Here is a 23,514-nt window from a genome sequence, read left to right on the forward strand (position 1 = left end):
GCAAGGCACTCTTGTTCATTACTGTGATACTGTTGTTCCGTGTGGTTCAGCTTGGCACTGGCGTATGCGATCACCTTACGGTCATTGTTGATTTCTTGGTATAGGACAGCCCCTATACTGACCTTGCTGGCGTCTGTCTGTAGGATGAAGGTCTTGGAGAAATCTGGTCGACAGAGTGGTTGGATGTTGGCGGTCAATGCTTGTAGGCGGCGGAAAGCTGTCTCTTCTGTTGGTGACCATTTCCATCGCGTCTTCGTGCTAAGTAGCTCAGACAGAGGCGCACAAACGTCAGCGGCGTTGGGTAAAAATTCTCGTAGTCAGCCAACTACTCCGAGAAATTCTCGCAGTTTCTTTCTGGTTGTGGGTGGTTGGGCAGAAGTCACAGCTAGGATAGCCTGCAGTTTTGTTTGGTTGCCCTCGGAGGTGATTATGTGACCGAGGTATTCAAGTTGCTTGTGGCCGATCTGGCATTTTGCTGCTGAGACAGAGAGATTGTATAGATTTAACCGTTCAAACACTTTGGCTAAGTGGAGTAAGTGTTCTTCCCAGGTATCCGAGTACACAATGATGTCGTCGAGATAAGCGTAGCAGAACTTGTCGACGTATCCACTCAGTACCTTGTTCATCATGGATTGGAAGCAGCTGGGTGCATTTCGTAGGCCGAAAGGCATGACCTTAAATTGTAGCTTTTCGCCATAGGGAGTGGTGAAGGCTGTGTAAGGTCAAGACTGGGGTGCGAGTGGTACCTGCCAGTATCCCATCCGTAGGTCGAGTGAGCTGAATATTTTTGAAGTTCCCAGGCTTCGAATGACGTCCTGTAGGGTCATCTGCGGTGCCGTGGCTGGAACGGTGATGGAATTCAGCCATCGGTAATTGATGCAGAACCGTGATGTGCCGTCCTTCTTGGGGACAACGATGATTGGAGAGTTGTAAGGCGAATCACTGGCTTCTACCAGGTTGCGTTCCTTGAGGGCGGCAACTTCGGACTCGATAATTTGCAGTTTCTCCCGTGAGTATCGGTAAGGCCGCTGGCTGCGTATTTCTGAGCTGTTGAGTTGAATTGTCATGGTGGCGGCCGTGGTGATGGAGGGTGGCATCTGCTCCATGAACAATTTTGCGTGTTGTTGCAGTAATACTGTTAACCGTCGGTGCTGGTCGCTGGGCGTGTCTTCTAGTAACTTGTCAACCAGGTGAGTGTCCATCTCTACTGAGACTGGTGGTTGCGCTATCCAGAAGACCGTGTCTCGCTGCGTCTTGCCGTAGATTAGCCTGTCTTGCTCAAAGTCAAGCACTGCCTTATTCTCCCGAAACCATGGTCGTCCCAAGATGATGTCTTCGTGTAGGTCAGGTAGACCTAGGAAGGGAATATTTTGAATGTGCTGTTGGATCTGGAGTTCCAGATGTCCTTGTATGGCCGTTTCGCAGCTAGTGGGATGGTTGGCCAGCAGTACAGGTAGCTTCAGCAGTTGGATCCGTGTACCGTGGTCGAGGTGGGCAGCTCTCACGAAGTTGTGCGTTGCGGCTGAATCGAGTAGAGCGTGTAGTTGTTTACCTGTGAGGATGACAGGGATCCGGGGTAGAGTCTGTCCGTCTATCTAGGTTCAGTGCTTGGCTGGGTGGAGGGCTGGTGATGTGGTTGTTGACTACTGGGGCGGCAGTGTTGGTGACCTTGTCGGTGACTGCGGCCAGGGCAGTGTTGGTGACCTGGTGGCTGACTGCGGCTGGGGCAGTGTTGGTGACTGGCTGGTTGACGGCGGCTGGGTCAGTGTTGGTGACCTGGTGGCTGACTGCGGCTGGGGCAGTGTTGGTGACTCCATCCATGACAGCGACCCCGGTAGGTGGCGGGTGCGTGTGGGTCACAGTTGCATGTTCCTCCCCAGGCTGGTGGTCAATGACGTGCTCATCGTCGGCTGGTGATGCTGTCCTCTCGCGGGCCAGTAGAGGCGCGGCTGCTGGGTGCTGTGGAGAGTCTCTGTCAGCCGGGAAGAGCAAGGGGTCTTCGGTGACATTGGAAGGAGACTTAGCGACGCTAGCAGGGTCTACGGTGGCGTGACGGGTAGGCGATCAATCCATTGTGAGTGAGACGGTCATGAGTGACGGCTGGGTGGTTGATGCGCAAGGGTGTGCCGGACGCGGTTGCTGTTGTGAGACGGTGACCCGGGTGACGACTGGTACTGGGTCATTCTTGATAGCCCGTGGAGGTGCGGCTGCTAGGTACCGTGGAGAGTCTCCGTCAGCCGAGAAGAGCGAGGGGTCTTCGGTGACGTTGGAAGGAGGCTTGGTGACGCTGGCAGGATCCACGGTGGCGTGACCAAGGAATGACTGGCTGGCCGGTTCGGTGACGGTTATCGCTTGTAGTTGGGGTGGTGACCTGCGAGGCTGGCGCTGCGGGTCTTGCACCTCATCGTTAGTGTAGTGGACTCCTACTTTCCGTGCTGGAGGGGTGGAGTCCGAGTCTCTCCAGTATCGCCGTTTCCCTGCCGTTTCTTCGCGAGTTCTGGGCAGTCGCGATGAAAATGCTTGGCCGGGCAGTAATGACACTGAGGAAGCTGGTTGTAGTTGAACCTCGGCGGCGGCTCTCGATGGGGTGGCCCTGCGGGTGCCGTAGGTTGAGGCGGCTTATATTTTGGTCGACTGTTGAGGTCGGTTTCCAGGTCGTTGGCGATCATGATCAGCTCTTCATAGTTCGTGGGACGAGCAGCTCGAACTAGGGTGCGAAGCTCGGAACTCAGCTGACCGATGAGCAGGGCGATCACCTCGTCTTCAGCCAGGTTGGTTCCTAAGCGCTGCTGTAGTTGGAGCTTCTGACGGATGAATCGCTCCACTGGCTGGTTCGCTTTGTGGGTGGTGCCATAAAATTCCGTGTGAGCGGCTGCGATTTTATGGGCTCCCGAGAAACGGGCCTGAAGTCGGTCACGGAACTGTTCCCAGGTGGTGACGAATTCTCCGTAGTCTCTCCACCAGGCGGCGGCGTCGTCTTGTAGTTGCGCTTTTAGAAGCATGACCCAGGTATAGCTGGGAATGTGGTGACCCTGAAGCAGCTCGGTGCACTGTCGCATGAAGGTGATGGGGTCTTCATGGAGCTTGCCGCGGAAGAACGGTAGCAGGGTCGCTATGCTGGTCAGCTGGCTGAGGTTGCCGGTGTAGCTGACGGCTGGAGCCGGTAAGTTGGCCATGTTGCTGGTTGCGGTAGTGGCGTGACTAGAGGTTGACGGTGGAGCAGGCAGGTTGACGGTCAGCGCGCTGGGTTGCAGGGTGGTTGGTCGAGCGGGCTCGCTGGTGAAGGCGGGTGGCTGCGTTGCCCCGGTTTCGCTGGTGGAAGCGGGCGGCTGCGTCGTGCTGCTGTCGGTTTGACCGGTGGTCTGTGCAGGCCAGCCGGCGAATGTAGACTCGGTGTGCTGGCTGGTTGACTGCATCGAATCTTCGGTGGTCGTATCTCCACTGTCTCCGGCTCCGGTTCTAGTCGCTACCATGTTCAGGTGTTATGGGCGCCACTGGGAAATTGCCTGTTCCCAGACAGGTATTCTGAATTGAAAGATTCAGAGACACATTTTGTTGAAAGAAAATAAGTTCGAATTTTTTTGCGTGAAAAATTCAAGACATACATTTAGATGAAAAATTTAAGACATACATTTAGTTGAAAATTTAGGTTGACATTTTGTTTGAAAAAAAAAAGTTTTGACAGTGGTAACGGGGTTACTGTATCTCCATACAGTGAGTGGCCCCACGTTGGCAGGCGCCAATAAAACTTGACTCATGAGATATGATTTCCAACTGCCTTGACAAGCCGAAAAGAAAGAGCGTTCGAGAAGATCCGAACATTGTATCAAAAGTTATGAATGAAATTTCGATCCTTGAGGTGTCCTGAAAATCTTTGAGATAGAGCGCTCTATCTGTTCTCAGATTGTAGAGCACAAAATTACGCCTAGTAGGATGTTGAATTATACATTTTTGAATTGTGACAATCGGAAGATATTGTTGATTAAATACTATAAAATTTATCAAAATTGATTTTTCCATGAAATTCTACTCGTTTTGGAAAAACTGTAGGATAGAACTCATTGAAGTCAGAGAGGTCCGAATGATTTCATTTTATTCTGAATTTTATATACAGTAAAAAAGGAGAGAGAGGATTTTTTGTCCAATGACTGGATTTGATGGTAATAGCTCAGAACTGGAAAATGAACCATACATATTAGGTATTTGGGCCACTCTGTACAAGGAAATTTTGCATGCGAAAATTGGTTCTGGACTTCTCTTATGCATACAAACCCTAACAAATCAGAACTACAATGAATATAAAATATTGAATCTTTTTCATGTCTAAATTGACTGGACTAATATAATGTTAAAACGTGAATCACATCTATCTTCTATAGAAGGTGGTGACAGGCGCGGATCGCCCAGATCCCCCCCCCCCCACTTCACAAGAGTTGTTTGGAAAAACTACAGTTACTATTGTTCAGTAACTATAGACATAAAAGAGGGTGTGCTTGCATTTTATATTGTAGATCTGAATTCTCAATTTGGATACATAAGATAAGTACAATTTTTTCATTCAAGATTTCCTTGTGCAAGATACAGAATGGCCCAAATATACCTAAAATATCTGGTTCATTTTCCAGTACACAAAGAAATGACCAATTTCTATATTCAGATAAATTATAGAAAAATACTTGATCTTGAATTTTAGAACAGAATCTCCTCTTTTAGTTGCTGAAAACGATTCATGGGAGAATATGATCCTAGTGTAAGATTAGATTGTTGAAAAAATCATGAAATCAAATATACTTTCCCTTGTATTAACGGTCCAGGAAACAGTGATTCAAAATGAATTTTTGGCAACTGAGCTTGTAGAGAATGGAATTGTCTACAATTTGGAATCAATCAAGAGTTTCTATGATGTTTCTCATTTTAGAGACTCTTAATTAACAGAAAAATCGCGAAAAAAATGAAAAACGTGAATCACCATTTTAAAAATTGGCTGTAACTTTCCAATGGTACTGAAATCGAAAGTATTCTCCATTGTTGTGGGAAGAGGATATACTTTCCCACATCCTCACTAGATTTTGAAATTTTATCCGGAGTATTTCACAAGATAGCAGCGTTGAATATGGAAATTGGTCATTTTTTGTGAATTGAATTACTGGTTAAACTCAAGGATGAATTTTCTATTTTTCGATCGAATTTCACCTATGATGCATTTCACTTTTGAACCGCCTTGGCAAGCAGAGAAGAATGAGGTGTAGTATGATGTGATCCGATCATTGTGTCAAAAGTGGTGAGTGTTTGAAATTTTGATCCTTGAGGTGTCCTTATATGCACGCCTCTCCCTGCATCTAACGGTTTATTCTTATAGAACATGATCTAACTTATAGCATGGTGCGAAATATTAATGTTATGACAAGAGTATGGATTTGCTGGTGATGATCATTGAAGCTAAAAATAAGGTATTTTCCAAAATAAAAGGAGCATTAATTGTTATCAGGTGTACTTGAAAATCTATATGAGAAAGAGCGCTCTACCTTGTCTCAAATTGTAGAGCACAAAATTACGCCCAAAGGAATTTTGAATTATAAATTTAAATGGTAAAAATCGGAGGATATTGTTGATGAAAAATGAGCATTCATCAAAATTCATTTTTTCTTAAAACTTTACTTATTTTTGAAAAATTGTAACTCAGTACTCATTGAAGACAGTATGTTTTGAATGATCTCATTCTATTAAGAATTAAGGCGAATCACTGGCTTCTACCAGGTTGCGTTCCTTGAGGGCGGCAACTTCGGACTCGATAATTTGCAGTTTCTCCCGTGAGTATCAGTAAGGCCGCTGGCTGCGTATTTCTGAGCTGTTGAGTTGAATTGTCATGGTGGCGGCCGTGGTGATGGAGGGTGCATCTGCTCCATGAACAATTTTGCGTGTTGTTGCAGTAATACTGTTAACCGTCGGTGCTGGTCGCTGGGCGTGTCTTCTAGTAACTTGTCAACCAGGTGAGTGTCCATCTCTGGTTGACGGCGGCTGGGTCAGTGTTGGTGACCTGGTGGCTGACTGCGGCTGGGGCAGTGTTGGTGACTCCATCCATGACAGCGACCCGGTAGGTGGCGGGTGCGTGTGGGTCACAGTTGCATGTTCCTCCCCAGGCTGGTGGTCGATGACGCGCTCATCGTCGGCTGGTGATGCTGTCCTCTCGCGGGCCAGTAGAGGCGCGGCTGCTGGGTGCTGTGGAGAGTCTCTGTCAGCCGGGAAGAGCAAGGGGTCTTCGGTGACATTGGAAGGAGACTTAGCGACGCTAGCAGGGTCTACGGTGCCGTGACAGGTAGGCGATCAATCCATTGTGAGTGAGACGGTCATGAGTGACGGCTGGGTGGTTGATGCGCAAGGGTGTGCCGGACGCGGTTGCTGTTGTGAGACGGTGACCTGGGTGATGACTGGTACTGGGTCATTCTTGATAGCCCGTGGAGGTGCGGCTGCTAGGTACCGTGGAGAGTCTCCGTCAGCCGAGAAGAGCGAGGGGTCTTCGGTGACGTTGGAAGGAGGCTTGGTGATGCTGGCAGGATCCACGGTGGCGTGACCAAGGAATGACTGGCTGGCTGGTTCGGTGACGGTTATCGCTTGTAGTTGGGGTGGTGACCTGTGAGGCTGGCGCTGCGGGTCTTGCACCTCATCGTTAGTGTAGTGGACTCCTACTTTCCGTGCTGGAGGGGTGGAGTCTGAGTCTCTCCAGTATCGCCGTTTCCCTGCCGTTTCTTCGCGAGTTCTGGGCAGTCGCGATGAAAATGCTTGGCCGGGCAGTAATGACACTGAGGAAGCTGGTTGTAGTTGAACCTCGGCGGCGGCTCTCGATGGGGTGGCCCTGCGGGTGCCGTAGGTTGAGGCGGCTTATATTTTGGTCGACTGTTGAGGTCGGTTTCCAGGTCGTTGGCGATCATGATCAGCTCTTCATAGTTCGTGGGACGAGCAGCTCGAACTAGGGTGCGAAGCTCGGAACTCAGCTCACCGATGAGCAGGGCGATCACCTCGTCTTCAGCCAGGTTGGTTCCTAAGCGCTGCTGTAGTTGGAGCTTCTGACGGATGAATCGCTCCACTGGCTGGTTCACTTTGTGGGTGGTGCCATAAAATTCCGTGTGAGCGGCTGCGATTTTATGGGCTCCCGAGAAACGGCCTGAAGTCGGTCACGGAACTGTTCCCAGGTGGTGACGAATTCTCCGTAGTCTCTCCACCAGGCGGCGGCATCGTCGTCTTGTAGTTGCGCTTTTAGAAGCATGACCCAGGTATAGCTGGGAATGTGGTGACCCTGTAGCAGCTCGGTGCACTGTCGCATGAAGGTGATGGGGTCTTCATGGAGCTTGCCACGGAAGAACGGTAGCAGGGTCGCTATGCTGGTCAGCTGGCTGAGGTTGCCGGTGTAGCTGACGGCTTGAGCCGGTAAGTTGGCTATGTTGCTGGTTGCGGTAGTGGCGTGACTAGAGGTTGACGGTGGAGCAGGCAGGTTGACGGTCAGCGCGCTGGGTTGCAGGGTGGTTGGTCGAGCGGGCTCGCTGGTGAAGGCGGGTGGCTGCGTTGCCCCGTTTCGCTGGTGGAAGCGGGCGGCTGCGTCGTGCTGCTGTCGGTTTGACCAGTGGTCTGTGCAGGCCAGCCGGCGAATGTAGACTCGGTGTGCTGGCTGGTTGACTGCATCGAATCTTCGGTGGTCGTATCTCCACTGTCTCCGGCTCCGGTTCTAGTCGCTACCATGTTCAGGTGTTATGGCGCCACTGGGAAATTGCCTGTTCCCGACAGGTATTCCGAAAAGAAAGAGCGTTCGAGAAGATCCGAACATTGTATCAAAAGTTATGAATGAAATTTCGATCCTTGAGGTGTCCTGAAAATCTTTGAGATAGAGCGCTCTATCTGTTCTCAGATTGTAGAGCACAAAATTACGCCTAGTAGGATGTTGAATTATACATTTTGAATTGTGACAATCGGAAGATATTGTTGATTAAATACTATAAAATTTATCAAAATTGATTTTTCCATGAAATTCTACTCGTTTTGGAAAAACTGTAGGATAGAACTCATTGAAGTCAGAGAGGTCCGAATGATTTCATTTTATTCTGAATTTTATATACAGTAAAAAAGGAGAGAGAGGATTTTTTGTCCAATGACTGGATTTGATGGTAATAGCTCAGAACTGGAAAATGAACCATACATATTAGGTATTTGGGCCACTCTGTACAAGGAAATTTTGCATGCGAAAATTGGTTCTGGACTTCTCTTATGCATACAAACCCTAACAAATCAGAACTACAATGAATATAAAATATTGAATCTTTTTCATGTCTAAATTGACTGGACTAATATAATGTTAAAACGTGAATCACATCTATCTTCTATAGAAGGTGGTGACAGGCGCGGATCGCCCAGATCCCCCCCCCCCCCAAGAGGTGTTTGGAAAAACTACAGTTACTATTGTTCAGTAACTATAGACATAAAAGAGGGTGTGCTTGCATTTTATATTGTAGATCTGAATTCTCAATTTGGATACATAAGATAAGTACAATTTTTTCATTCAAGATTTCCTTGTGCAAGATACAGAATGGCCCAAATATACCTAAAATATCTGGTTCATTTTCCAGTACACAAAGAAATGACCAATTTCTATATTCAGATAAATTATAGAAAAATACTTGATCTTGAATTTTAGAACAGAATCTCCTCTTTTAGTTGCTGAAAACGATTCATGGGAGAATATGATCCTAGTGTAAGATTAGATTGTTGAAAAAATCATGAAATCAAATATACTTTCCCTTGTATTAACGGTCCAGGAAACAGTGATTCAAAATGAATTTTTGGCAACTGAGCTTGTAGAGAATGGAATTGTCTACAATTTGGAATCAATCAAGAGTTTCTATGATGTTTCTCATTTTAGAGACTCTTGATTAACAGAAAAATCGCGAAAAAAATGAAAAACGTGAATCACCATTTTAAAAATTGGCTGTAACTTTCCAATGGTACTGAAATCGAAAGTATTCTCCATTGTTGTGGGAAGAGGATATACTTTCCCACATCCTCACTAGATTTTGAAATTTTATCCGGAGTATTTCACAAGATACGGTACGCAGCGTTGAATATGGAAATTGGTCATTTTTTGTGAATTGAATTACTGGTTAAACTCAAGGATGAATTTTCTATTTTTCGATCGAATTTCACCTATGATGCATTTCACTTTTGAACCGCCTTGGCAAGCAGAGAAGAATGAGGTGTAGTATGATGTGATCCGATCATTGTGTCAAAAGTGGTGAGTGTTTGAAATTTTGATCCTTGAGGTGTCCTTATATGCACGCCTCTCCCTGCATCTAACGGTTTATTCTTATAGAACATGATCTAACTTATAGCATGGTGCGAAATATTAATGTTATGACAAGAGTATGGATTTGCTGGTGATGATCATTGAAGCTAAAAATAAGGTATTTTCCAAAATAAAAGGAGCATTAATTGTTATCAGGTGTACTTGAAAATCTATATGAGAAAGAGCGCTCTACCTTGTGTCAAATTGTAGAGCACAAAATTACGCCCAAAGGAATTTTGAATTATAAATTTAAATGGTAAAAATCGGAGGATATTGTTGATGAAAAATGAGCATTCATCAAAATTCATTTTTTCTTAAAACTTTACTTATTTTTGAAAAATTGTAACTCAGTACTCATTGAAGACAGTACGTTTTGAATGATCTCATTCTATTAAGAATTTCGTAATCTTAATAATAGGCAAGAGCAATTTTTCTGTTCGATTATAGAATTTGGCGGAAATAACTGAAAACTGGAAAACTAACAGAAAACACGAGGTTTTTGGGATAGAATAGAACATTGGAAACACATCAATCAATCAATTTTATTTGAAAAACATTTTTACATTGTTGGGTCCTGCTAAACCCGTGGGTTTTTCAACAGGTGCCAGATCAAAACAAAATTATCCACAACGTTAAATTAAAATTAAGAATAAATAAAATAAAATAGCTTGTCGTGAATCAAGAGTAATAATTATACAAGAAATGAAATAAAAGGATTACAATCATAATGAGAAACTATAATAAACATAATAATTAGAATTAAAACAAATAAGGAGTTAATCAAGAACTAAAAGGGGTTGAGGAAGGAAAAAAGGAGGAAATACTTTAAACAATATTAATTATTACTAAATTATTAGTCGTTCAGACTGGCGGCAGTGACTTTACAGCAGATAAAATAATTTCGAACCAGCAAAATAGGCCAATTGAAAAAAAATTCATCGAACTCAGGCCTATTGGGAATTATTCAAATAATGATAATAAGTAATATTAAGTGTTTATTTCAGAGTTCTATTATCACTGTATTTATTCTCATTTTGATTTTACTGAATTGAAATCGAGAGAGAATTGTTTATTACATCTGTTTTTGAGTAGTCTCTTATGTTTGCAGGTAGTTTGTTGAAAAGGAAGGGTAGTATGTAGAACAGAGATCTTTCTCCGTAAATATTATTAAATCAGGGAATTTTTTATATTATTGGTGACCTGAAATTGTAATGGGCAGGAGGATTATAATGTGCTGCACACATTCATTATTGTGTGCAGCTGTGTGGTCGTTATACTCATGCAAGTCATAGATTTGATTTGGAATTTGAGATATTTGATTTTTCAATTAAATCACCTTCTGCTTCTCATACTAAGTCTAAGAATATTGTTTTATTTACCTAATACAATATTTAAGCTTTATATCGTATTGTATGTTGACATGCGAAACCGCTCTCAACTGCAAGGGACAAATGAGCTGTCTATGTTTAAAAAGAATGAATTGCCTTTCATCACAGTTATTCTCTGTAAACTACCTTTGAACTAAGTTGCTCTATTGAGCCAGGGTGTCAATTTTTTGTAGATTCCTACCAGTTTGACGCACGCACAACCGCCAACGCCCTTCTGGAAGAAAGGTCTACATGAACAATAGTAGTACTTAGTATAAAAATGAGAAGTCTAGGACAAAATGCGCCAGACTTCCCCACCTAACCTAACCTAACTAAAAATCCAACCTAACCTAACCTGAAGTCAAAGGTCAAGGTCAAGCAAGGTCAAGGTCAAAACTTCAAAACTTGAAAAAAAAATTAATAGACCAAAATTTAATAATGAAAAATCAAAAATAAATAAAAATTGAAAAAATATTAATAAAATTCAATAATGAAAAATAAATCAGAAAGCCTCCCACCCACTCCGGAGTGTTATATAGTGTTCACAACAGTGGGAGGACCATCAGTGTTCAGTTAAGCTACGCTGCTGGTGGAACATGTGAGGGTGAGTCATTGCACCCTAACTCGGCAGTGTCTTGAGCTATGGAGCTCTATGATTGTATATTTTATTACTAAAAGTAATAACAGTGCTGAAGTTGGGGGTTCCTGATATATAAGACCTTTAGTAGAGCTTGGCAATTTTATCTTTATTTATTTATTTATTTATTATTCTCTAATTTTTCGTTTTCTAATTCATTAATTTCTGATATTCTAATTCTAGTTTAATTTCCATCCCATTTTCAAAATATATTTTTAAAGTGAAAATATGTATGGTTTTTTTGCCAACTCTACTTTTTTGGGAGAAGTGGTAATGGAGAAGGGTTCTCTCCTAGGGAATTTAGTACTGTGAACAGTGGCTGACTGACAATCAGCTGCTGGCACCTTTACAGCCCAACTGCTTACTGTCAATCAGGCCACCATTGTTGAAATGGGAGTGGCTTGTAGGTCTAAGCTGGTCGTGGTATTTCATACATCTGACTTATTGATGTACGCCACAAGATAGAAGCTGTATCATGAAGCTTTTGAGATGTGAGCTGAATGAAGTTGAGTAATTGAGGGGTACTGGCATATTCATAGAGTAACCTGTTATTCACAGTATAGTGAAGGTTGCAGATGGTTCTGATGAGTCTGTTTTGAAGGCCAAATAGACGTTTTCTATTGGTCTTTGATAGGTATGGGAACCAGACTGGGGCGGCTTAGATCAGGTATGCCCTGATGATGGCTGTGAATATGAGCAGCCAAAATTTCAGGGGGAGTGAAGGGGTGACAAGGAGGGGGAATAGTTGTACAAACAGCATACGACAGTGTTGAATTTTCACTTCAAATTGAATTTTGTGTTGTTTGAAAGTGAGTGTTCTGTCCAGAGTTACACCTAGGTACTTGATGGTATGGGACAATGGCAGGGCATGGCCAAGGATTTTGAGAGTGGGAGGAAGTTCAAGTTTTCGGGAGAAGGCGACAGCCACACATTTAGTTGGATTAATCTCTACCTTCCAGGATGTAAGCAGGTTTAACTGCTCTTGAACATTCCTGGCCGCCCTATTCAGATTCATGCTGGTCGAGTGGAATGTGGTGTCATCAGCAAATAGACTTGTTTGAACTGAAGGTAGAGATGGCATGTCATTGATGAAGAAGGAGTAGAGAATAGGTCCAAGCACAGATCCTTGGGGGACACCTGCTGTTGCTGGGGTGAGAGCTGAAGAGTTTACTGAATATGGGGTGTGGGTATGAACTTCAAAATACCTATTAGTAAGGTATGACTTGAAGAGTCTTATTGTTGAAGGTGGAAAGACAGATGAAAGCCTATAGAGTAGTCCATCCAGCCACACAGTGTCGAAGGCTGCTTTGAAGTCTATAAAGACTGCAGTCACGTGCTCTTTCTTGTTGAAAGAATCTGATAACTGAGAGCAGAATTTCATTAGTTGCAGTGTTTGTGCAACCTGCACGAAATCCAAACTGCTCTGGCCTTATCATACTATCTAGTGTATCTCTTTTATGTTTCTCCAGAAACATTTTCTCAAAAAGCTTTGAGAAAAAGCAGGGTATGGAGATTGGCCTGTAGCTGGATGGTAGGGTGGAGCGTTTTCCTGGCTTTAGGAGCAGGAATAATTTGCTCTTTTTCCATTCTGAGGGGAAGTGTTGGGTGTTCAGAATGGAATTGAAAATTACAAGCAGGTGTTGGGCTAGCTCTGGAGGCGCATTTCAGTTAAGAGCTATAAAAGACACATCTCCCCCATTCAGTTCTAGAACTCAGTGTTTCAGCACATTGCAGCACAGCCACACACTTCTCTTTGTGAAAAAGTATCCTAGGACACACCACCACCATTTTGATCTTCAATAAAATAGTATATGTTCAATAAAAGTAGCAATGAATTGCTGATTCTTATTCCTCAAATGCTCTTCACCCATTTAGTAATGTAAGACGAAGTGATCATTCTATAGAATATACAAGGAGCTTGAATATCCAAACAGTAATGAGATATCCTCTGCTGTGTAATGGGTAGCATGTATGCTTTCAAGAGTCTCAGATATGAATTCTAGAGTGTGATCAAATAATTTTATCACAAGGGATATATTTTCCCAGTTATATTTCCCAGAACAGCATCCAATAGTATTCAGTCAGTGTTCAGTCACTGTTCAGTCACTGCTCAGTGTTCAGTCAATGTTCAGTCACTGTTCAGTCAGTGTTTAGTCACTGTTCAGTCAGTGTTCACTTACAGCTCACTAGAAGCTGCAATGTGCTTGGATATAGTTGTTAAAGTATATATAATAAACAACAAGTAAATAGATATCCACCGTGGTGTAGTGGTTAGCACTTCTGCTTTCCATTCTAGAGGACTCGGGTTTGAATTATTCATAAGGACCTGGGTTCGATTCTTCATTGTATATATAGGGATGTAGGATATTTGGTTAAGGAGTGTAGGTAGGTAGAGTGTAGGTGTAATTGTTTGTAAACCGTTACACCACAATGTATATATTTTGTTGAGATAACTTTTTTCAATAGAACAACTATGACTCAACAGGAAAGTTTTCATGTTTCAACTGGTATGTATGACATCATGATGTACTTATAGCCCAGTGATAAGGAAGTTGTTGAATAATAATGAAAATGTGCAAGTATATAGTATTTATTAACAAATCTCAATTATTGAAAATAATATACAAATGAAACAGCTTCTCTCCTCTTGTATAATCATTGGTCCTATGATACCTCTCAGCTGGCAGCTCCTCATGCTCTTGAACTTTGCATGGTCCATCAGGTACATCACAAGAAAGATCATCATCTTTGTCATAGAATTTGTAAGGTGTGTACATAATTCTGGAGGCAACTGCCTTGTAAATTATTATTTCAAAAGCTGGATCAATCACCCGACTCTCCATCCTCAATCCTGAATCTCTTAACCCGATCAGTGCCCTCAACCAGTGAAAAGCCCACAAATATAATCTTCTCCTTGCCCAATCCTAGCAGAGTCAGTTCTTGGAGAACACCATTTGAATTCACACCAATAGTGTTCTTGTGTATCAAGAAAGTTCAGTACAATTTTCACATCCTTGCTCTTCCAGTCAGGCATCTGTTGGAGATCCACAATGGTGACCATGCTGTGTCCCAGCTCGAAGAATGTCTTTAACAACACTTGTGTGTCATCAAACAGCACTTGATCGGAAGTCCAGGCGGGCAATGCTGCATTATAACTTTGTTGATTCCATCCTTGATATTCTTCATAGTGTGGGTGAAGACATCAGTCAGGAAGTGATGCACACATCCATTGCTGACAGCTATATTTTCCAATGGATTGTGAATATCACCTCTTCTATAGAGAACGCTGTCCACGCTTACTGCATTGACAACTGCCTGTCGTTTATCCTGAAGTCTGGAGCAAGCACAAATATAAGACTCATGATCTGGACATGATTCCAAATGTCCTGCATCGTTGAAAAAGTCTGTCAATGAGATAATACCGTGATTATGTAGTTCCTCCTCAAGCTCAATCACTGCATCCCGCAGACATAGCTCACTGTTTGACAACATGTTGCAGTAGACTGAATACCTCTCAGTGCTGACAAGCCTTCTTATACCAAACAGAGAAAAGTGGTGGTGGGGATAACTTTTCCTGTTTCAACAGGTCTATGATGATGTCACCCCATCATGACTCACTTCTCAATTCCTCTTTATCATTAGTAATGTAGGAAGAAGTATCTTATTCTATATAATTTCAGTCTTCAAACATAAATCCTCTATGGTGTAGTGGTTAGCATGTCAGCTTTCCAAGTCAGAGGTTCCAGGTTCGAATCCAAAGCGGTAAAGGTAAGTAAGTATTAAAGGTCAGTATCAACAGAACCAGAGGATATATTTTTTGTATGTAGAAGTCTGAACACTCAACTATACCTATCACTAGTGGGTAGAGAAGAGAAAACGATATTTTTATTCTTCCTGTAATGGAAGCAATTGAAAATAGTATTATTGAAATTTGTGAAAATTAGAACGTAATATTTTATTTGCTGGCTGCCTGGCATAGGCTATGGAAAGCTTGCATTTTTTCAACCGATGGACGAGGTGAGGATCTTTCTCAGGGTTGGGAACTGCCTAGCTTGCATCCCAGCCTGGGAAAGATAGTTTCCATCCACTCATCCCATCAACAGTTTCCGGCTCTTCTTCCCCCCCTGCCGTAGTCTAGTTTTCCACGTGTAGGCCTAGGAAGAGTCGGACCTGAGACAAAAATTGCATTCTTTCCGTGGACTCTTGTTTTAACCGTTGAAGCGAACACAGCGCGCTCAGACATCAATTCTTTTCGGGAGTGTGGATCACCAAAATCATCGTTAATGGATTTCTTCGGCGTCTTCATTATGGGTGAGTCCCGAATATTAATCCTACTCAAATGACAAGGGGCGATCGAACTTTCTTTGCATAACGATAGGTTTTTTCATGTCTGTTTGTACCATTCCAAATCTCTTTCAATGCTTTTTTTTGTGTTAGGCTAGGCAGCCAGAGTAGAGCCAAAATTGATGTAAAAATTTGGAAGAGCAAATGTTTAAATATAACAAATTTTCATAGAGTAAACTTTAGCCTTATTTAACCACGTCTACACTTTGGTAAAAACAATTCTTTAATATCTTAATATCTTAGCTACCCGAGATATTACACTTCCCATATGCATTTATTTTCCAATATAAAACAGAATATATATTAGTCATTGAAAATCCTCTTCTATATTTTGTGGTTTCCTGATAGACCTCTGCCGACCTTTCCACTCGTTCTGAAATGATGCATACTCCATCAGTTTGTACAGTACCTATCCCAAAAAGCAGCACTGTAGATAGATATTAGTAGAGCAGGGTCTCCTGAACAGCCCTCAGTAACTCTTAATCTCTTCACACGTCCATCATCTCTGCAGTATGAGAATCCTGCAGAGGTTACCTTCCTGTTGTTGCTGATAAGAGTTAGACTCCTGTCACCACATTCAAATTCACACCAATACTTTCGGGATGAACGATCATCAAAGATCAATTCAATCTTGACATCCCAATTTTGCCAATTATAGACTTTATCCAAATTTACAACAGCTAGGTACTTCACTATACTTGAGACTGTAGATAGTATCCAAAGGCTCTCATTGGCTATCGCCAAACAGAACATAACCTTTAAAGTATGACATTATCAACAGTTAGCAATTGACTGATGTTCAAGAGACAAACGTCTCCACTTATATATAGCCTATAATGATGGTGGTGAGGGTAAAAGTGAATGATAAAACAGTAAATTAAATCAAATGTTTATTTATTGACATGAAAAGGTTACGACAAAAATATCTATCTTCAAGCATTGTCTTCATAATCCAATCATGGATTGAATTCACAATATTGAGCGCACAGAGTAGTGGTGCATCCATAGGCTCCTTCCTTGATCCAGCCAGCTTCTTCTGCACAGACTCCACATAGTTGAGTAGGTAATGCTCTGGGCAGTAGCTTCCATGTCCAGTGCTGGTCCTTATCATTCTCTCCAGGTTCGGAATCTAATAGTAGAGATAGGGTGATGTCAAGTCAACATACTCTATATTCTCCTTATCATCCAGCTGCAGCAGCTTGTCCAATAGAGTGATTATGTCATATCCATAGACAAAGATCTTGATTGACTGTCCCAAGTTGCTGTCAGCCAGCCATCGTCCAATCATATCACAAAACAATTGGTTTCAGAGCTTTGTAGGGAAGATGTTGTTGACCGGCTCCTTTGACCGATCATCTTAGTCCATGTTTAGCTTGATGTAGACAATTGTTGTCAAGCACCGCACTAGCTTTCAACAGCATATCTGGGTAGGGTGGCTTGAAAAAGTAGTGATGAGTTGTTACATGATAATTATCATCACGTTCCAGTACTGCCATCTCCTTCACAATGAAATCATGGCCCAGTCCTTCAAATTCTTGGAATTTTATCAGGTAGAGTGGTAGTGGACCAAAAATGTTGCTAGCTCTTCTCGGTGTAAATGTTGCAAAGTTGTTGTCTCCACTACGGTCTTCAGATACCATGCCATCATCATCATCAGAAGCAGTATGTAGGTCGGTAGTACTTGTAGAAGCATCCTTCATCAACGGTTTGTCTACCACATCCTCTCCTTCACTTATTTCTCCATCTTCCTTAGTAGGGAAGGTAACAGTAGCCGACTTGAACATGACTGTATCACTCAACGCTCCAAATGACAATGAGTTGCACAATCCAGATCATTAGTATTTTATATTCTCTCTATGCTGACTGAACTAGACCAGTCAATGGTCAGTACTCTTTAATCATTTCATGCATCATTAGGCAATAGGCTCGTGTATTGGCGGGTATGTTGTTTGTAGCTTCAAACTCAATCCTCACATCGACACTTCCAATTTTGAGTGATTCATTTTGGCAGGAGCAATCGAAAGCAAACAACATTATATTATCAGTGCTTATAGCTCCTGTCTTAAGCAGAGGTTTACTTGAGCGAGCATTATCATGATTGTAGACTCCATTGAAAGCTGCATACATGTTGTAGACACAATTATCATTGCCATCAATGCTCTCATATGGGTAGTATTTGATGTTTAAAAACACTCCAAAATCCTTCATACTACACTTGTCAAATTTGAACTGTTAGCTGCTGCTACACCTCGTCTTGCAGTCTGCAGGCAAACTACAATGTAGCGTGGCTTCTCATGCTGAGTTGTTGACTTGACAGTCCATGTATGTTTTGTAGTTTGTGGCAAGGTTGGGTACTCGTACAATTCCCAATGTCAAAATGGTATACTGATTGGTGTGTCATTCTGCACAATCTGTAGCAGACACATTCTTACATCATCAGCCACTTCTAAATATGGCATTCTCCACAAAAGCTTTGTGATTATAACATTAGCACCGGCAACACTCACACAGTCATTGAAATTAGGGCTATATCTCAACACCAGCTCTTGTTTCACATTCAACAGAATCTGTCTATAGTCTTTGGCAGAGCCCAGCAGGTATCGTAGAGGTACATCCATTTTTGTACCATCTGCAGCAAAATTGGCAAAACCAGTGGTTGAGCTGAACTTGTAGCTGGCTGCTTCCATCTTGCTGTAGTCATAGCATTCTTCATCATACTGGTGATACCCAGATTACGTATGCTGTCCACCTCCACACCATTGATTTCATAACGTATCTCTGAAAACCGATCGGCAAAGAATCCAGACACACACGGTGTTCCAGCCACAGCAGCATTGGCAGCTCCAAGCACTGTATACTCCAGATGTAGATAGCTCTTGGATGGCAGTGTGTAAATGTCCTGTTGCTGGATTGGTATCCTCAATTCATTGTTGGCATTGAAGCTTGTGGTATAGGGGGCATGAGAGTGGTACTCATAGCCAATGATACTGGTGTCCAATGAAGGTCCATTCCTTATCACATCCAAAACTCCCATTGCTAATGTTGTCTCACTTGACAGCCTCTTTCCCTCAGATAGTTAATGCTCCTCGATGTTAACCTCACAGAGGTTGAATGTCAAATGACACATTCTACATTTGCACTCCTTTTATCTTTTTTTCTAGGTTCTGGACTGCCCTCCATGGGAGACATTGCTGCCTCCACATCCAATCCCTGATTCCACTTTGAGAATAATAGCACCATCTCACTTACGCTGTCTCAAATGCAGAGTAATATTAATATATAGTAATATATGCAGAGTAATGTTCTGATCAACAACCTCCAATGTAATGTTACCAATCTGCTTGATGTCCACAGGTAAATAGATGCATTCTGCACAGTTAAAAACGTCCACAGGTAAATAGATGTATTCTGCACAGTTACAATCATTTTATACCCTGGATCAACATCTGGGTAAAACTTGTAGATCACGTGATCCTTGACCCCATTCGAATAGGGTCTACCCACAATGTTACACTTCATATGCAGTACATTAGGTCTATTGATTTGTACTGTAAAATCGCCTTTAGCCTCCTTGTTGGCTTTTACAACTTGTTTATCACTAAATCCCAACAAATGTCCTATTGAATTGGCTGGGCTGAAATCTAACTTGGCATTGCTCAGAACTGAACATTTCAAGGTCGATGGATCGACAGCCAATGAGAACTGTATGCCTCGGTTATGTAACCTCGCTCTAAACAGAGTGGCAATAGTTTGAAATACAAAACTGTCCTCTGGTAATGATATATGCTGGAGATCTGACCCAAATTCAGCACTCGTATCTGGCATCACTTTGAATGCAATATCCTCTTTTTTCTTCTCTTCTTCTTCCACTCCAATCTTCCATCTATTACCTCTGGTTCCAACATTAAGTCACGGAATAAGCATAGTGTAGTGTTTCTTTCCTCTGTGATTAAGTGCATAACCATACCAATGATTTATCATATTTGAATTGTCAACTGATGTTAGCTCCTGATGTGTCAGTGCCAGGTCAGTTGTCGCTGATTTCTCCACAATATAATTTGACAGTTTTGGTGCATAGTAGTGCAGTGTATTGTTGTAGCCTGCCTCAACATTTGGTATTGAATTACAGCTGGTGAAGCTGATGAGACCAACTTCCCATTCACCAGTGGTTGTATCAAGAGGTGGGTAAAAGTCACTTTTCAATACAGATGTATTACCTCCAAAGCAGAGCATCATGGTCTTGACTGCTCAATGTACTATCGCACAATGATTTGCAATATGTTCTTACTCAGTCTATATATATATAATATATAAAAATTAAAACAGGAGATACAAGACATAAATAGATTGAAAACTTATGAATTGATAGAAAAGAGGAGATTCAAATATATATCAAATGTTCAATAAAAATGAAAAATAAATCTCATTCAAGTTCAATTGTACAATTCCTTTCTCCAATAAATTTTAGTCTAATTCTTTTTTGATTTTAATTTTAAATCTCCTCTTTTCTATCAATACATAAGCTACACCTTTCCTTATTCATAACCCACTCAAATCTCAAATATCCCGTTTGTAACCGCCCCCTAAATACCCCATAATGTCCCCTGAATCTGTACCCTTTTTCTCTCCATCCATCTGCACCATGCAATAATCTGTGGTGTCTTCTGCTACAATTGACTCTCCATGCGTACTCTGTGGTCACACGACCATTTCAAACTGTAGTCTGCTAGGTTGAGGAAGGAAACTCAGTTTCCGAAAATTTCCCCCATTTCTAATGTAAGTTTTTAAGTGTTTTCAATCTATTTATGTCTTGTGTCTCCTGTTTTAATATATATATATATATATTATATATATATATATATATATAATATATATATATATAAAATATATACTGTAAATTAATATATATAGAATTGGAAATAGTACTGTACCATTTTTCAATAAACAATATATTTCTTTGAATTATTATAGGAACAATATTGACAATTGATAATTTAAAGCACTATACATTTTGGGACTTTTTTCTGTCTCGTTTTCAGGTACAAATTCCAAATAAATAAACATCATAATATAAGATGTCATATCTTTTTGAATTCATCATTTGCTTGTAATTTTGTTACTTTGTCTTGTCATTTGTAAAGATTGAGATGTGACCTAGTCTCCGTGATTTCATTCATTTCAGTGGTTCAAATGAGCTCTATTCTCATTCTATTGACTTGTTTGCAGTACCTAGTTGTTCGAACTCACTGCCAGCGCACAAGTTGTAGGCTATGCTGGTAGTGTCATTAACTTAAGTTAGAATATTTATTTTAATAATCTGTATTATTTAATGTCAAAATAAAATGAATTTGAATCAGTATTGACTAATTCAAGATTATCAAAACAATGTCTATCAATTTGTTAATTATAAAAACATAATATAAGGTTTTTAATGTTTAATGATTTGAATACTAAGTCAACACTGATTTTTATTCATTTTGAATTTTCACCTGGAGATGGGAGTAAGTGCTTTCAAATGATTTTAATGGTTTTATAATATTTTGAGGTTTATTGTATTTTAAAAAGAAGTAAAAGGTATTTTTTCAAATTCTGTACTATTTCCTCTTCATTTGTTTTATCTCGATATTTTAGTTATTAACTAATTAATTCATTTATAACTGCCAATGAATAATTGATCCCTTCAATTATTGTGATTTTTATAATAATTTCTGACATCCGGTATCACAAAAAACTTTGAAAATTCGAAATCAGAACTTTCCTATCACGATTAATGGCCAAGTTGCCCAAGCCGCGAAAATTTCTGAGTACTAATTGACGTCGCTCGACAGTGAGACGCTCTCGATACTCACAAGAGTGTGCACTGAACTGAAATTGGCTGCCAGTGCCAACAGAGAGGAGTTGCTCCACTCGTAAAAACGCGTCCTCTGCTCTTCTCTGTGAAAAAGGCAATCATTGATTGTGTTCATGGGAGGCTGCGGTACATGTACGACTTCGATCAAGGACACGGGAATGCGTTCGGTGGAAGCTTTTGACAGTTGAGGTACCGTTCGCCATCTTGGAACAGAGTGGAGTGGTGCATGCACACTTGCACCGCGTACATGCTCACTTGCACCGCGTACATGCTCACTTGCACCGCTCAAAAAGTATGTTCCACAAAACCGGTACCAGGATCAATGCTTCTTATTGGTCGAGAGTTAAAGCGGTGGTTGTCTGCTGTTATGTCAGGTTACACACACAAAATCTTCACATCCAAAATCTATAGACTAGTAGCTCTGTGAACAGTAGACCTCACACAGTATCCTCATCCACAAGTACCTGATTGAAACTATAGACCTTATGGAAATACAGCAATAGACTGGCTTCTCCACACATCTGTGTAATCACTCTTGTTAGCTGATTTATGATGAATAAGTCTATAGTCTGATTTTTACTCTTATATTGGTGTATGAAGGAGGCTCCTTTTTCCTTTTATATTATCCTTTAAATGCAAAATTTCCAAAAACCTTTTATATGAGTCGACACACAATTCAAAAAGGAACATACCTGTCAAATTTCATGAAAATCTATTACCGCATTTCGCCGTAAATGCGCAACATATAAACATTAAGAGAAATGCCAAACCGTCAACTTGAATCTTAGACCTCACTTTGCTCGGTCAACTAGAAAAGGATGAGGCGTACGAAGAATTTTATTCCATTGATGGAATAATTTACAGAATAGTCGAAAAGCAAGAAATTCATTCATTATTGGATGGTAAATTTATTATTTTTTAGCTTTATCGACTATTCTACTATACTAAGATGTATTTATGTTATCCATTAGTCGGAATACTATATTTTGTTGAATTATTCCTAGGCCACGATCTATCCAGATAGATCTGGATAGTAGACAAGAATTAAGAAACTTCAATTATCAACATTTTGCTAATATTCCATAAAACGTGTTATTCATCAACACTAATTACATAGAAAAAGTAGTCAAATTTTCATTAATGACAGCACGAGCCATCATTAATTAATAGAAAAACTTTATAAGGGAAAAAATGATTAGCCTAGTGCTTCTATAAGAACTAATCAATACTTCAGCTTTGTTGTAATAAGATAACATTGTCTAAAAAAATCTGGTGTGATGCACTCACACAACTTTTCTTGCCGTTATGATAATTGATCACCTGACGCTAGTGTTCCCGCGCATCTCAAGTCTACTGTTCAAAGATTTGATCCAGCTGGTGACAGGGCAATAACGCTGGAGACCCACGAGGTCTGCAATCTCTTCATAGTGAATCATTTGATATAGAATCAACAGTTGCCAACACTTTGCAATTGGATAATCACATTTTCTCGAATTTCGAGCTTATTTTTAATTTTAGGTGAAAATGTTACTGGACATTAATTGTAGAGATTCTCATGCTCAATCTTTTTCACTTAATTTTTCTTGTTTAAATTGTATTTGAAGCCTGATAATTAAGAATCTAAAATCAAACTTTGCATAGATGGGACGGAGGTCCTGGAATTTTTACAGATATGAGACTTGTGGCAGTTGATAGAGCCTATCGATATCTATTTCAGGTATAACTTTAATCAAAATCGTTGGAGACGTTTTCGAGAAAATCGCGAAAAACCCTGTTTTTGACAACATTTTTGTCATTTTAGCCGCCATCTTGAATCGCATTCGATCGAAATTGTTCGTGTCGGATTCTTATATTGTAAGGACCTCACGTTCCAAATTTCAAGTCATTCTGTTAATTGGGAGATGAGATATCGTGTACACAGACGCACATACACTCATACACACACACATACAGACCAATACCCAAAAACCACTTTTTCGGACTCAGG

The 23,514-nt window shown here is 41.2% G+C and overlaps 1 protein-coding gene across 1 annotated transcript; it reads right to left on the bottom strand.

Annotated features, from left to right (window-relative positions):
* Positions 1 to 722: 722 nt before the first annotated feature.
* Positions 723 to 3,473, bottom strand: LOC120350220. Its single transcript, XM_039422785.1, has 3 exons — positions 2,428 to 3,473; positions 2,133 to 2,371; positions 723 to 1,552 (listed from the first exon to the last, which is right to left on the bottom strand). The coding sequence occupies exons 1-3, from the start codon at positions 3,471 to 3,473 to the stop codon at positions 723 to 725; spliced, it is 2,115 nt and encodes a 704-aa protein (XP_039278719.1).
* Positions 3,474 to 23,514: the final 20,041 nt, after the last annotated feature.

The sequence above is a fragment of the Nilaparvata lugens genome, chromosome 3, assembly GCF_014356525.2.
Source record: "Nilaparvata lugens isolate BPH chromosome 3, ASM1435652v1, whole genome shotgun sequence".
NCBI classification, from domain to species: Eukaryota; Metazoa; Arthropoda; class Insecta; order Hemiptera; family Delphacidae; genus Nilaparvata; species Nilaparvata lugens.